Source organism: Theropithecus gelada, chromosome 10 (genome assembly GCF_003255815.1).
Source record: "Theropithecus gelada isolate Dixy chromosome 10, Tgel_1.0, whole genome shotgun sequence".
Lineage (NCBI taxonomy): Eukaryota > Metazoa > Chordata > Mammalia > Primates > Cercopithecidae > Theropithecus > Theropithecus gelada.
Genome location: NC_037678.1, coordinates 13,882,383 through 13,897,115, shown reverse-complemented (window position 1 = coordinate 13,897,115; position 14,733 = coordinate 13,882,383). Strand labels below are relative to the sequence as shown.

The 14,733-nt window shown below is 46.8% G+C and overlaps 1 protein-coding gene across 1 annotated transcript in view; it reads right to left on the bottom strand.

Moving 5' to 3' along the window:
- CACNG2 (calcium voltage-gated channel auxiliary subunit gamma 2) overlaps positions 1-12,007 on the bottom strand; it is a 142,527-nt gene extending 130,520 nt beyond the window's left edge. The window contains exon 1 of the mRNA XM_025399742.1: positions 10,813-12,007. Within this exon, the coding sequence (XP_025255527.1) occupies positions 10,813-11,023 (211 nt within the window). The 5' untranslated portion in view covers positions 11,024-12,007. The remainder of the gene's footprint in view (positions 1-10,812) is intronic.
- Between the last annotated feature and the right edge of the window lie 2,726 nt (positions 12,008-14,733).

Sequence of the window (14,733 nt, the reverse complement as noted above, 5' to 3'; positions counted from 1 at the left end):
TGGAGACAAGCGCTATCAACACTAGGGAAAAATCAGGAAGGAGAAAGGATAAAATGTGTCTCTTATCAGAGATAGAGAGATCCAGGTTGGGGGAAAATATGATAGAAAAGAGTGCATACATCCCTTAAGCAGAGAAAATGAAGGAGGAGAGCCATGGGGCAAAACTGGGATAAGAATCGGTCTAAGGGTTGGCAGTGGCTGGTCGCCAGTGAGTTTTGCCTAGTGCAAGGTCAGAGAGGCTGGCACTGGGCCATTGAAGTTGCGTGATGGAGGGGCTGGCAAAACGAGGGGTGGATTCTTCGTACAACGAGGCTCCAGCAACCGTGCACCTGGGATCTTGTACCTGATCCTTGGCATGCTTGTTAGCAGAAGGAAGGCTACCCAAGGTCAAAGAAGTTCAGGAGAGAGTGAATGAATATAGTGAATGAATATGTCAATAGTGGGACGGCACTCTGCAAAGGCAAACCCAGGGCTGCTAAGTAAGTGCCTCTGGGCCCAGAGGTAACTAACAAGGATTGCAATCGAGAGAAAAGATGACTGCTTCCCAGCAGGCAGTGACTTATCAGCTTTTATGGCAAAGCTGGGGCCCAGGAGGCACCCCAGAGGACCTCCCAGGTTGCAGGGGAAACACCTGCTTGTTATCAAGGGTTTTTCAGCATGTGGTTTCAGCCAAGCTTAGGAGAAAAGACTGGTCAATGGATGCCTGGAGTTTTTATTTAAAAGCCCATCTCCTTCACTAGGTGGGCAACTCCCTGAGGCCAGGCACCATCTCTTTATTCGTTCATTTGACACCTAGCTCCCAAGCACTTTCTTAGTGCCAGACATTAGACAAGACTTTGGGGAGATGGTGATGGACAAGGCAGACATTGTCCCTGCCCTCATGGGGCTTCCAGTCTTACAGGGGGACTCAGGTCAGAAACATGTATGTGCTAAAAAAATAAAAACAGAAAATTAAAAAAGAAGCCAGGCGCAGTGGCTCATGCCTGTAATCCCAGCACTTTGGGAGGCCAAGGTGGGTGGCTTGCCTGAGGTCAGGAGTTCAAGACCAGCCTGGCCAACATGACAAAACCCCGTCTCTACTAAAAATACAAAAATTAGATAAGCATGGTGGCATGCACCTGTAATCCCAGCTACTCGGGAGGCTGAGGCACAAGAATCGCCTGAACCCAGGAGATGGAGGCTGCAGTGAGCCGAGATTGCACCACTGCACTCCAGCCTGGGCAACAGAGCGAGACTCTGTCTAAAAAAAAGAAAAATAATGTTAAAGAGGGGGACAGGACTGGGGGGGCTACTGTAGATAAGGTGGTCAGGAAGGCTCCTTGAGAAGGTGATATTTGAATAGAGGCTTTCTGTAGCCACATATTTGTAATGGCAGGGCCTAGCACATAGTATGTGTTCAGTCATGCTTGTTATGCTGGGAAGTGAGAAGAGAAGGGGGGACAGGACGTCTCTCTATTGTACATCGCTTACAATCTCCCTTCTCCCCTTTACTCTCTGTTTACTACGTCTAACTTAGTGCAAGTCACCTGGTCACTGCAACCACCTTGTCACCTGCTCAGCAAGTCTCACCAGCCCAACCCACTCCTCATCCCATCCATTAAGCCCTCAACAACCAGTGACCTAGACAGTCAAAAAGCCAGTTGTGACGATCCTACCTGGCTTCCTACCTTTCTGGGCCTCCCTTTTCTTTCATGCTGAAACACAAATGTCTCTGTGAGGCATTTCTGTGCCTTTGGGGTCATATCTATGCTGCCTTCCAGCCTCATCCCTCTCTGCTTTCTACCTTCCATGGGACCATTGGCATTGCCAATGCCCAACACATGGGCATCTGTTTCTGCACATGCTGTTCCTGCTGTCTGAAGTACTCTTTCTTTCCTTAGCTTGCTCACCCATACTTTGCATCCTTGAGAACTTAGTCCTCCCTGGCATCCCTTCCTCCCCAATCCCTGTGCTCCCAGAATCCCCTGTACGTACATTTCATGCTCTGCAGTTATCATCGTCTGTCCCCTGGGGTATCTCCTCTACTAGACTAAATTCCTTGAGGGCAGAGATTGAGTCTTTCAACTCTATCCTAGAGTCCCACACAGTACCTGGCAAAAACTCGGGAACAGTTGTTGGAAAAGAGCAACCATCACCCTTTTGCTCCTCAAGCAAGTTGCTGGTAAGGCCACATTCTGCTCTATGCTGCTTCCTGAGTCACGGGGCAGGCACCAGCTGCATGCTGGAGAAATCCTCTGGGCTCTCTTAGCACCCTGCCTACGTTTCTTCCTGCTAGCAAGATAGCTGACCGTCTTCTTTTGATTCTAAGGCATGTATTTTAAGTTGCAAGATTTTTGAAATTAGAGTGTATTTTATAATTAATGTGGAACATTAAATTTGTCGCCCTCTGCCCTGAAGGCTGTTTTTTGGTAGATAAGTCATTTTACAATTAGCTGTGTCTTAGAACTGAGCGAATACGGAACTGGGAGAATAAAGCCTTTTATGTACCCAGGAGAAAGGACTGGGGACTGGCTAGGCCATCGCAGTTCACCAGCAATCCCACAGCTGGTGACACGCATTTCCTAGCATTGGGGAGCACAGTTAACATCTCTCTTATTCCTATTTTCAAAAAGTCTGGTGTTATAACTGAGCCTCATTCAAATTGCCACTGAAATCCTCAATAATCCTAACTGATTGTAAAAGATGCCAAGAATCTCTGAATTTGTGGGAGGGTAATAAGAAGAGGTGGCACTATAGGGCTGTCTCAAATGTCTAGGATGAAACAGCACCGTTTTGCAAGGTTCTTTTTCTTTAGGGTCCCTGCTAGGCCTCCCCTGGAGGGTCTTGGAAGCAGGGTTAGGAATTTGTTCACCACTGCCTACCTAAGTTTCACACAGGGTGGGCATCCACTATCAACACATTTTTAAATTTAGTTGATTGAAAGTTATTTGAGTCTATTTCCACCCTTCTCTGAACTGTCATGGGTAGTTGAGAAGCCTAAGAAACCACTGTATTCAGATCGGTGTGGAAGCAAAAGCAGCATGGCAAAGAAGGAAAGGAGCCGGGCACGGTGGCTCACGCCTGTAATCCCAGCACTTTGGGAGGTCGAGGTCGGAGGATCACTTGAGGTCAGGAGTTTGAGACCAGCCTGTCCAACATAGTGACACCCAATCTCTAGAAGAAACTTAAAAATTAGTCAGGTGTGGGGTCGGACGCGGTGGCTCACGCCTGCAATCCCAGCACTTTGGGAGGCCGAGGCGGGTGGATCACGAGATCAGGAGATTGAGACCAACATGACGAACGCTGTGAAACCCCGTCTCTACTAAAAATACAAGAAAAAAAAAAAAAAGAAAAATAGCTGGGCGCCGTGGCAGGCTCCTGTGGTCCCAGCTACTTGGGAGGCTGAGGCAGGAGAATGGCGTGAACCCAGGAGGAGGAGCTTGCAGTGAGTGGAGATCACGCCATTGCACTCTAGCCTGGGCAACAGAGCTAGACTCCGTCTCTAAAAAAGAAAAAAAAAAAAATGAGCCAGGTGTGGTGACTAGTGACTTGTGCCTGTCATCTCAGCTACTCCAAAGACTGGGGCAGGAGAATCACTTGAGCCCTGGAGTTCAAGGCTGCAGTGAGCTACGATCCTGCCACTGCACTTTAGCCTGGGTGAAAGAGTGAGACTCTGTCTCTTAAAAAAAGAAAGAAAAAAAAAAGGCAGAAAGAAAGAAAGGAAAAAAAAAGGGAACAGCTGCTCCAATCCTTACAACAACTATAAAGGCAGATATTTTTATCCCCATTCTGTAAAGTAAGTATAAGTCACAGAGACAGAATCGACTAACCCAAGGTCATACAGCTTATAAGCGAGAAGCCAAAAAACAACAGAACGCGATGCTTTAATAAGACTAACAAAGCCCTTTAGCTCCTGATCACTTCCACTTGCCCCTCCCGCCCCATCCAGCATCACCTCCCTGCCACTCCCCCACCCCCGGCCCCTCTCAGTTTCCTATCCACCCTGGCGTTCTCTCTGTACTAGTCTCATTCCTTCCTCACCCATCTCTGGACATGCTGCCCTCCAACCTGGAACGTGCTTTCTTCCTCTCTTCACCTGGGTTAACTCCTATTCATCCTTCAGATCTTCACTCCCATCTCACCTCCTCAGGGAAGCCTTCCTTGGTTAGCTACAATCCCAGTATTGTGAGCTCACATCTCATGCATCTCCTGTGAATAGCGCTTATCAGAGCTGTAATTTATATATATGTGAGATTATGTGAATTGGAATTCAAATGATGTGAATCGGAGTTCACCAAGGGCAGTGACCCTGAAGGACACTGCTTCCTATGATGTCCTCACCTCCTGGCCTAGTGCTTGACGCTTTATAGGGGCTCATGAAAGATTTCACCAATAAAATAAATGAGTGAAGGAATTGCCCCATCTCTGGCTGCGAGCTAATGTGGAAACTTACAATGCCTATTGCATTTGAATATGGGTTTTTGACCAAAATACTTATATTTGAGGTTAAAAGGAGATATTACATTTTGATAACATATTTCTTGCATTATCAGTCTGGATCTATATCTTCTCCTCCTCTCGACCTGAAAGTGAGCACTCAAGGGAAGCTCTCCCCCAGGATCTGTGACAGACACTTTAGATGGTGTGGAGGGAGGAAGGTGTGGCCAGGATCTATTTAGAGGACTTGCACCCCTGGCACTTCCTTCGCAGGCATTTATTTTCTCTCCAAGCACTTTTTGTTTCCATTATCTTTTTTATTATTATCCTTTATGCATTCTGTCATTCTCCCTCTCTCTCTTTCTCTCCATCTCTCTCTCCCTCCTTCTATCCCTCCATCTTTTCTCTCACTCCTTCTTCTGTATTGAGTTCATTATTTATTTTTTAGAATGTTAAAAAATAATAATGCTTTGGCCACCACAGCTCACCATGCAGGAAAAATAATCCTTTGGCAGTATGGAGGGACCACCCTTTCCGAACACCCACACTGTAGCAGGCAGTAGTCATGGGTTCATTTATTAACAAGGTAGATTGACTTCTTGCACTGTCATGATTGCTGTGGGCACAGCAATGAGCAGAACAGATGAAAATCCCTGCCCTCATGGAGCTGACAGTCTAGTGGTGAGAGACAGACACCACATATAATGAGTAGAGGACAGAGCGTGCTACAAGGCAGTAAGCACTCTGTAAAAATGAAACAGCAAAGGGGGATGGATGAGGAGTGTAGGTGGAGATTGCTGATTGCAATTTCAAATAAGGTGGTCTGAGAAAAGGGAGGACAGACATCCACTCATGTAATCCCTAAGCCAGCAACTGCCCTTTGAGGAGGAGATTATGCCTCCTTTTTTTCCAGATAAGGAATTTGAGGGTTAGAGGGGTTGAGTAACTTGCCCCAGATCACACAAGGCTGCAGTGCAGGAAGCAAACCCAGGTCTGTGTGGCATCAGTTCTTTCAATGAGACCACAAAAACTTCATCTGAAAACTTCGGTGAGTTACATAGGACGTACATTTGCTGTTTTCTGAAAATGCTTGAAAACATAAACCCACAGATCATTTACACTGAGGACATCTCTGAAATGAAAGGACAAAATAAAGAGGCACATGGTGAGTGTGGCCTGAAGTTTGGGGTTAGAAATTGACTGCTGCATTTCCTTAGACTCAGCTACTCAGCTCACAGGCGGTGTGGACCAGGGCACAGTCATTGTCACCCTGAAAGGTGCAAAGCGGCTCAAGATGGCAGCTAGGAGGGAGGGGTATGCAGGGGAATGACGGGGTTGGGACCCATTCTTCCTGAGATGCTCAGGTTGAATGCTCAGTGAGGGATGCTCAACAAAAAGCAGACTGGATAGAACAGTGCTTGTTAGTGAATATAAGTGGGAGGCCACCTTGGCTCGGGTCTACTGCCCAGAGCCCTCTGGAGGCTTTCAGAGTGCACGGGATAGGGGGACAATGTAGCTCGATGAGTCATAAGGAACTGGATTCAAGTTCTGGCTCAGCCACTGCCTGCTACATGACTTTGGTGTGTTGTTCACTCCTGTGAGCCTCATTCAGTTCACCCGGAAAGGGCAAGCAAGGGCAGGGAGTGTGGTGTGAACTGACCAGGACTCCAGGTAGAGAAGTCAGGTTTGGCTAACACGGCGAGAATGGCTGGGAATGCTAGGCCTCACTGTATGGAAAAGCTGCTGATTAGAACCCAAGCCTGAGGGAAAGTTTTCAGGGTTCTTTGAATTGGATGGGAGGTTTGTGAAAGAGTAGAAGGTTCTACTGGAGCTAAGCAGGGGTGGGCCATTCTAAGGCCTCCTCTCTGCTTAGAGGTATCTGTTCTAGGGAATATTGATTTCACACTGAACTTTGGTATACTTTAAAAGCAGAAAAGGGAAGAAAATCAATTGATTATTTTTTTTTCTTTCCTATAGAGGCTGTGTGCATGGATCGTTTTTCTTTACCTTTCCTTGAGTAATTTGCCTTCACTATAGCCAATTAGGAGCTGTGCAACCTCAATGACTGACTCCTTTTGAATTCACTTATCTTATAATAGTGAATTCATGACTCATTATTATTCTTATAAAAAACGAAGTTCCAGGAAGAACAAACAAATCATTCTGACTTCTGCACCCGCTTCTCTCCCTCTCTCCTTTCTCTCCCTCTCTCCTTCTCCCTTTCTCGCCACTCTCTTCCCTCTTTCTCTCTCTCTCTTGATCACTTGGTTGTCACATGTCCTTATGATGTTTGCATTCATCTCGGTAATTTTAAGAATTTCTGCATCAATCCATTGATAAATATTTCTTATGCACTTCCTGTGTGCAAAGTACCTAAAGAAAGTCAAATTATCTTGGGAATTATGGAGCAATACTTGCACAGTGTGAAGACCTGTTAGTAGCTTCCAAATTCAGCCCACCCATGCTAGAAAGCAAGCGTGTCTGGGAAAGGCTATTGGCTTTCCTAAAATAAAAGATGCATCCTTTTTCTTTTTCTGCAGAATAAGAGACCCATGGCTGAGCTGAGTGTGGAGCACTGTATCACCTCGCAGGCCTTCATGAACTTGGAAAAGACAATTTGGGACCATTGAGATACTTCTTGCTCAAAGAGAGCAAAGATGTAGAGTGGCTGGCAGAGCCCCCATGAGCAAGCATCCTGGTGGGGGCAAGACAGGAGAAGCCACTGATGGATGAGGAGCTGAGATATTCAGCAGAGGGAATCTGACAGCCTGGACAGAGAGTAAGATTTCTGTTCTGCCTCACAGTAAGGCAAAACGGACAGAGGGGGAGAGAAAATACGGAGTGTGCTTCCTCTACAGACCACATTATGCCTGCTATTGGCTCGACCTCTGCAGGTCTGGAAATCCTTTGGGGGAGCCACAGAGCCAGAACAGAAGGGAGGAAGGCATAGGAGAGACTAAGCACCAAGAGTGAATTTCTCGCTGTCCCTGGAGACGATGTTTCCTTTAGGTGACAGCAGAGGTTAATATCCTGAGCAGCAAGTCACCAGGCAGCCTCGAGACACCTTGCTTGAACAAGCTGTTTTAGCATCTTGTTGTAGATTTCACTGAACTCTTCTTCTCTGAGCATAATTCTCTGAGCCAATTCATCTCTCCATGCAGAGATTCTTAATTCAGCTTTCTTGAAAAGTTCACGAACTTCTATCACTCCCCACCTACCTGTATCCACATAGACACTGTCCTCTCCCACCCACGCTCCTCAAATCCCCCTAAGGACACCAGCCTGCTAGGGATTTCAAGTTCACACACATAGACTTTTCGGTCTGCAGAGGGAGAAAATAAGGGTGGTGGTTTTTCCCCTGGCCCTTCTCCCCCTCCCCCTGTGCCTGTCCCTAACAGGTGGTCATGTCTCTTCTCATTCTTCAGCAGACTAGTTAATTTCAAAAGCAGCCTTAGAGGCAAGGACTTTTTTTTCCTATTCTTATTTTCATCAAGAGGTGAACAAAAATAATCACTTCGGGAGACAAAAAGCACTAATGAAAACCAGAGAGCAAAAGAGATCAGAGGACGACAGGGTAGTTTTTCATCTGGAGTCATTAGCGGCATCTTAGAAAGACGACGTGAATTCTGTTTGCAACTTCTCCAGATTGGGCAGAAAACACAGATCAAGTGGTTAAGGGGTAGGGGGTGGGGGGATCTTTTTTGAAAGTCCAATTTTTCACACACACAAAAAAACACAAGTTGAGGGAACCCAAAGCACTAACAACTTGATCTCCATAGAAAGCACCCCCATCGTGAGTGCTCATAAAAGCAAGCACACTGCCAGCCCCCAAGGACTGTCTATGCCAACTTCCAGAAACAACTGAACTTACAGCCTTTGGAGATCAGTGCAGTCTTTGAAAATAAGAGGCTTACAGTCTCCAAACCATTTGCTAAGTGGCCAAGGCCCATCTTCCTAAGGTGGTCCCAGGCCTGCAAAGCTCCAGTTGACAGAGGCTTTGGAAATTAAAGGCCAGGTCAAAAGCAGGCCCGGAGCTCCAGCCCTTCCTGCCCCGGCCATGGCTACAAGTGGAAAGGGAGTATCATCCCTGAGGAGAGCCTGGCAGGGCCCCACAGTACTGCCCTGGGGCAGCGAGGCCCTGCTGGGGAGTGTGGCCCAACCCACAGTGCCTGTGCGCATCACACAATCCTTGGGAAGTGTTGCAATTCTAACCCTTTACAGACGATTCAGGGAGAGAGGGAGTGTGCAGCTTGGAGAGAAAGTTGAAGAGGGTGGGCAGCACATTTGGGGATGTGGACATCAAATAGATGGAATTTTAATGAAAATACTTAAGCCTTCTTAATGCATGGGTGATATAAAACTGCCTCTAGTCTGTTTGCCTTCTGGGAATTACACAATGTTTAAAAGATCACAATATTAAGAATTTGGAAATAAAACGCAGATTTAGAAAAGTATATTTATGCCAACCCACCCATTTCTGGGTGTATTTACACTAAAACAATGTCTTGTCTCTCCTCTAGTCTCTTGGCTACCTATCTCCCTTCATCCATCTAACTAAAATCCAAGGAAAGCAAATTGTCACTATGATCATTTCCCTAAAGCGGTCCTCATTCACTTTGCTTTTCTTCTCTTTTGGAATAAAAGTCTGTCATAAATGTTTAATTAAATGGAAGTCTTCCCACTGTTAATGACTAGCTGTATGAAAGGCTTTTCATTTTTTTAAGGAGGGTGTGTGTGTGTGTGTGTGTTTAAAACAGTCCCTATTAATTTCTTGATATTGATTCTCTGGCTGGGGAAGAACATATAGTATTCAGCATAGAGCTCCTCTGCAGAATATGTTAAAGGCAGCAGTTTGGATTGAGAAAGGGCACCAAATGCAGTATGCGTCAAATAGACCATCGCTCAATGAAGTCACTTAGCTATTCAAAACATGTTCAGCCATCACTCAACCGTTTGCACCAAGAATGTTGGGAGGGGGGCATGGGATTTGTGCTCTTTCCCAGATGTAATCATTTCCCAAAGAGTGGCTTTTGCTCAGTTTGGGTTAGACCCTGGGGCCACATCAGTTTCTCCCTCACCCATCCATTTCTCTCTCTTCTCCCCCATCCCCTGGTCTCAACTCTTTGCATCACCATCCCATGTTGAGCTTAACAAACAATCCTGCAGTCCCTGCTTCCCGACGCTGCCTCAGATGGCCTCCAGTATTGGTTCATATCAGAAGCAAAGCACATAAGCCTTTTTTTCCCCCACACGGAAGCATATGTATCTCTCTGTGCTCGTCTTTCTATGGGTGGCTGTAGCTTGCACACACAGACATATATAGCCATTCAAATACAGTCCCTCATGTTAAAGTCTGTTGCCAAATGCAGGTTGGATGACCCACAGGAGTTTTTTTCTGTGCTTATTAATGTGTCCCAGAAGTACATGCCTTCATCCATAGCCTGATCCCCCAGCCTTTACACTGTGGCAGCCCGTGTGCTCACAGCACAGACACACATGCCTCAACACTCCGCAAGATCAAGGCAAACAGCTGACACCCCCACTCCCCCCTCAACCTCCCCATGCCCTCGCCTCCCTCCCTCTCTGCCTGCCTGCACAATGTCTGATTCTCAAGCCGGCTGCAATGCTGACTCTACTAGCTTCTGGCTAACAGACATGTCACTCTGTGGAAGCCTAACCCGCAAGTGAATTGCTGTTTATTAGAACTTGGGCTTGTTTCCTGTGAGAGACGTATGTATTTTTAGACTTTGCAAACGTTAAAACACACAAATACACACACGCAGCCAGCCACCTCGAACGATCTGTGTGGCTCATAGACATTACGAAATGCTCTTGAACTCAGCTTGAGATCCTGGAATAATTAGGATTTACCACATAAGGATTCTTAGAAACAACATATTCTTTTTTTTAAATAAGGAGATTTGCAGATGGTGATGCATCTAGGACTTTTGGAGAGTAAGGAGAAGAGGAGGGAAAAGGGAAGAGCATTTTTGAATTCTTCATTGCGAAAAGAGAAACAGCATAGACAGAAGCAATTATTTTACCCTCTCATAGATGGCAATGCTAAATCGGATGGTAAATCCTAATGACTCCAAAGCAGGCAGAACACCTTTGACTTTTAAAGACAATCTCTTGTCATTTTCACCATGTCATAGATTATTCCAATGAGGATGTTTGAGGGGAAGAGGGTGGTGGAGGCAAGGGAGTAGAGTATGGGTTTTGCTTATTGATTTTTTTTTTTCCTCTGAAACTAACCCAACCAACCTTGATCGGTGGTGGAAGGAGTGAACTAAGAAAATGGTGGAATGTAAAGGGGACTTATTTGGAGGAGGGTGGGGGGGGAGTGAAAAGGGAGGGGTGGGGTGGAGAGAGGGGAGGAGATGGGAAGTCAAATACCTTCTAGGCAGCAGGTTCTCCATAATCCGGAATGGGTCATAACTTCCTCGTTCTTTTTGCTGGTTTCATTCTCACTGACACTTTTGGTCTTGCAAACCCCTCTGGAGTAGAGCCAATAGTCGGTTCCCACAGCTATGGTCATCAGGCTGAAGGCAGCGAAAGCACCAACGGTGGTTAAAAGCATTTGAACACCTCGATCAAACAGCCCCATAATTCTTCATTATATAAACACCCAACCGACTTCTGGTTCTCGGGAGAGTGTGTGTGAGGGTGCAAGTACTAAAGCCAAAAAAAAAAAATAAATAAAAATAAAAATTATTCCACTACTAATATAATGGATATATGTATGAATAGAGAATATGGAGAGTTATAAAAAAAGGGAGGTAAGAAAGCTCACGGAAAAGAGTGTAAATTATAAAGATCACACGGGAAGAGGCTTGCCTTTTGAGATCAGAAACTGTTCCAGTTGCAGTGTTTTTTTTTTTTTTTAAAAAAAAAAGAAAAAAAAAATAAAAAGACACCCCCCACCCCCCCAAGTGAGATGCCTTAATCTCTTTTTCTAAAATTCTGGTCTCCAGTTTCCATATGTGATAGCTAATTTGGAGATGGCTTCCACAGTGAACCAGGGAACAGCCGAATTCTCAACACCATTTCTCATGGTCGGGACCTAGACAGTTAGAGACTGTAAGAGCCGAGATGCAACCTTCGGTCTTCGTTCTCGGCTCTGCGGCCTGCGCCATGAAAATCCTTTGCTTCGCCAGTTCTCTTCCTTGAGGGGTCTCGGCGCTTTCGTTTCAGACCAGGCTTCCCAGTATTCTGTAAGCCCTTGAGCTCAGCTGCACAGGTGCGGGGGTCTCGCTTTCCATGGTTTTGCCCGGGCAGCGGCGGCGGCGGCGGCGGCAGGGCGGGCAGGCGCGGCGGCGGCGGCGGCGGCGGCGGCAGGACGAGCGGCGGTGGCGCTTATTGTTGTTGGTGGCGGGGGTAGTGTTGGCGAAGTGGGGGAGAGAGGGGGTTTCTCCCGGAGAATCGAGGCGGGTTTCCCTCCCGCTATCTGCAAAGCTCCTGGAAACGAGGGAGCCGGCGTCTTGCTGCAGGGTGGGCCGCACGCCTGCCCCCCACTCGCTGCCGGCTGGGCCCCCGCGGAGGCGCTCCCACCTACTGCATTACGGGTGGTGCTGAACCGGACAGCTCCCTGCGCCGCCCGCTCCGCGCGCTCCCCGGCTCCCAGGGCCGCCCTCCAGGAGGGGGGCGCGGGCCAGAGTCCTCCCTCCCCGGGGCAGCAAGGCCAGCGCAGAGCGGGGGCCGCCTTTCCTCTTTTTACCCCTCTCCCAAATCCTAAAATGAGCGCTCTCCTGGGCTCCCGGGGCTTAGAGGAAGGCGTAGCTAGAGATAGCTCTCTCCCTCTCCCTCTCTCTCTCTCTCTCACACACACACACACTCTCTCTCTCTCTCTCTTTCTCTCTCTCTCCCCTTCCCTCCCCCCTTGGTGTTTCTTCCAGCTCAGCCTCCTTCTCATTCCATCTCTACGTGCCCAGAGCTTCAAATACAACCCTCCCATCACAGTCAGACGGGCACAAAACTTCAACGAGCCGTTTCTCTGCCTGGAAGCGGTGAGCATGTAACCTGGACGGGTAATTACAAACACGTCTTTACGTGTTTTTTAAATCATTGTTTTCACTTTTCTTTGCTGGGGATTTATTTTGTTGGTCCGTTAGCTGTATCTTCTTTCGGTTTTCCTCTCTCCTCTCTGTCTCTCTCTGGCTTACCAGGGGGTGTGCATTGCTCTGTCTGTGTCTCTGTAGTTTTCCGTGAAATTCCAAATCTTGCTTCTACAAGCAGACATTTTGGAAAGATTATTCGTGGAAAAGGGTGCAAAAGGGCGACTTGTAGTTGGGGCTTGAGTAATGATTTTCATTTCAGGGATAAACATGTTCTCAGGGGAAGTGGGTGAAATGTGAATCCTTCTAAGTATCCTAAGTCATTCATAAACTGGTTTGGAAGAGATAAAAAATCTTCCTTTTATGAACACTGGAACACCGAAACCCTCCCCTCTTCCTCAGAAGAATCATTGTGTGTGGGTTAATTACAGTGTCGCCTCTCATTTCTCTTATGTGCAACTTTTCCTTAATGTGACCTCTGGTAGAAAGAAGCACATTAATTTCTGCTGCTACAGATTACATTTTTTTCTCTGATCACTTTTATAGTTAAGTGAGTGAGAGCACATGAGGCATGATGGGGGTGCATGTTTTTGCATGTTTTTGATATTTTGTGTGTGTATGTGTGTGTCGGTGGGGGGGGGACCCTGGAGAGGATGTGAGTATGATGAGTCAATTGAGGCAGGGGGAGTTGAGATGTTTCAATCCCATAACTCAATTATTCAATACTTTCTTCTCTCTCCCTCTACTTTTTTTCTTGAGATTATTTGCTTGACAATTTCTCAGTGATGTGGTGATTATCAGAGAGTATATAAAAGATGAGTGAACTAAAAACAGTCTTTCTTTGGTGTAAAGTCCATTGCCTAACTTCCTTCTCTCAGCTCAGAGTTGGTCTGCAGGTACGATCAGTGTATTCTTTTTGACAGAAAAACTACCTGTTTCTTCGCCCAGCACAAAATTTCCTTTCTACCACTGTTCTTTTCTCAGAACAGAAAGGCTCCTATGAGGGGCAGTTGCTGTGCTTCTGGTATCTGGGAGAGGTTCCTGGTGTCTGGAGAACAGAACCAAGGTTTCTGCAACCTCTGCTAAGGTACCTTTGGGGTACAGCAAGAGCTCTATTTGCAGACTGAAGACTTCTCCACTTTGGTTTCTTATCCTGTGAGGATGGGGATGGGTATTGGAATGGGGAGGGCAGATCTGCTGATCCCATACAGCAGGGAACCTAGCAAGTTCAGCCAGTGGCTCAGGTGGCTGATTTTCAAGGCTTCTGTCCTTGAAGCAAAGGTGAGGGGCAGGCACCAAATCCTCTAAGATAGGCTAGGCCTTTTGAGGGGAGTGGAGAGATGCTTGGGGGTAGTCACATGAGCCAAAGAGGCTTGCCCTCACTTATTGCTGTCACCTTGGTTGTCTTTGACCTGTCCAAAAATCCCTTTAGACTGCAGATAGAGCCCTTCTTCTCATCTCCCTCCCGCTTTCAGACCAACCTCTGAAGGTTTTACTCAAAAGAAAAAATCAGTAACAGAGGCTCAGAAGCTTCTGTTTGTCCACAGAATCTGCTAATATCTTAGCCACTGACAGTGGCTGCAGCTTTAGCACCATTTGATTAATCTTCTGGTCAGGTGATCATTGAGAAAAGGGAAAGGGGTGGGGGAGGAAAGCAACAGCTTTTAGGCTTCCAGCATGGACAGTGCAGAGACTACCAGAGAGAGAATGGGCCTGGGGCACAGCTTGACTCAGCTCAGTAACGGCATAGCTCCAAACAAGTTAAGTTCCTAGAGCCTCAGTCTTACCATATGTTAAATGGGCACTTTAGCACCTGCCTCTTCCTTTCTGAAGCTCCTCCCAGCTTCTCCCTGCTTTTCACCACCAAGCCACCCATCCTATTCAGACCTCCACCATCGTACATATAGCACATAATTGTGTATGTGTTGTCTCTTTCACTGATTTGAAAGCTCTTTGAGGTCAACAGCTGTGTCTTGTTCACTGTTATGTCTTTGGGACCTGGAGTATAGCTTTATACATAGTAGACACTTGATGAACAATGGCTGGAGTGATCACAGTAAGGGTTAAATGGTAGATGTGAAGTGCCTGACACATAGTAGGCACTCAATAAGTGTGGGTTTTCTCTCATTTCTCCTCCTCTCTTTTACATCCAAATTGGCCTCCTCCTCCTCCTTGTCCTCCCCCTCCTCCTCCTCCTCCTCCTCTTCCTCCTCCTCCTCCTCCTCCTCCTCCTCCTCCTCCTCCTTCTTCTTCTTCTTCTTCT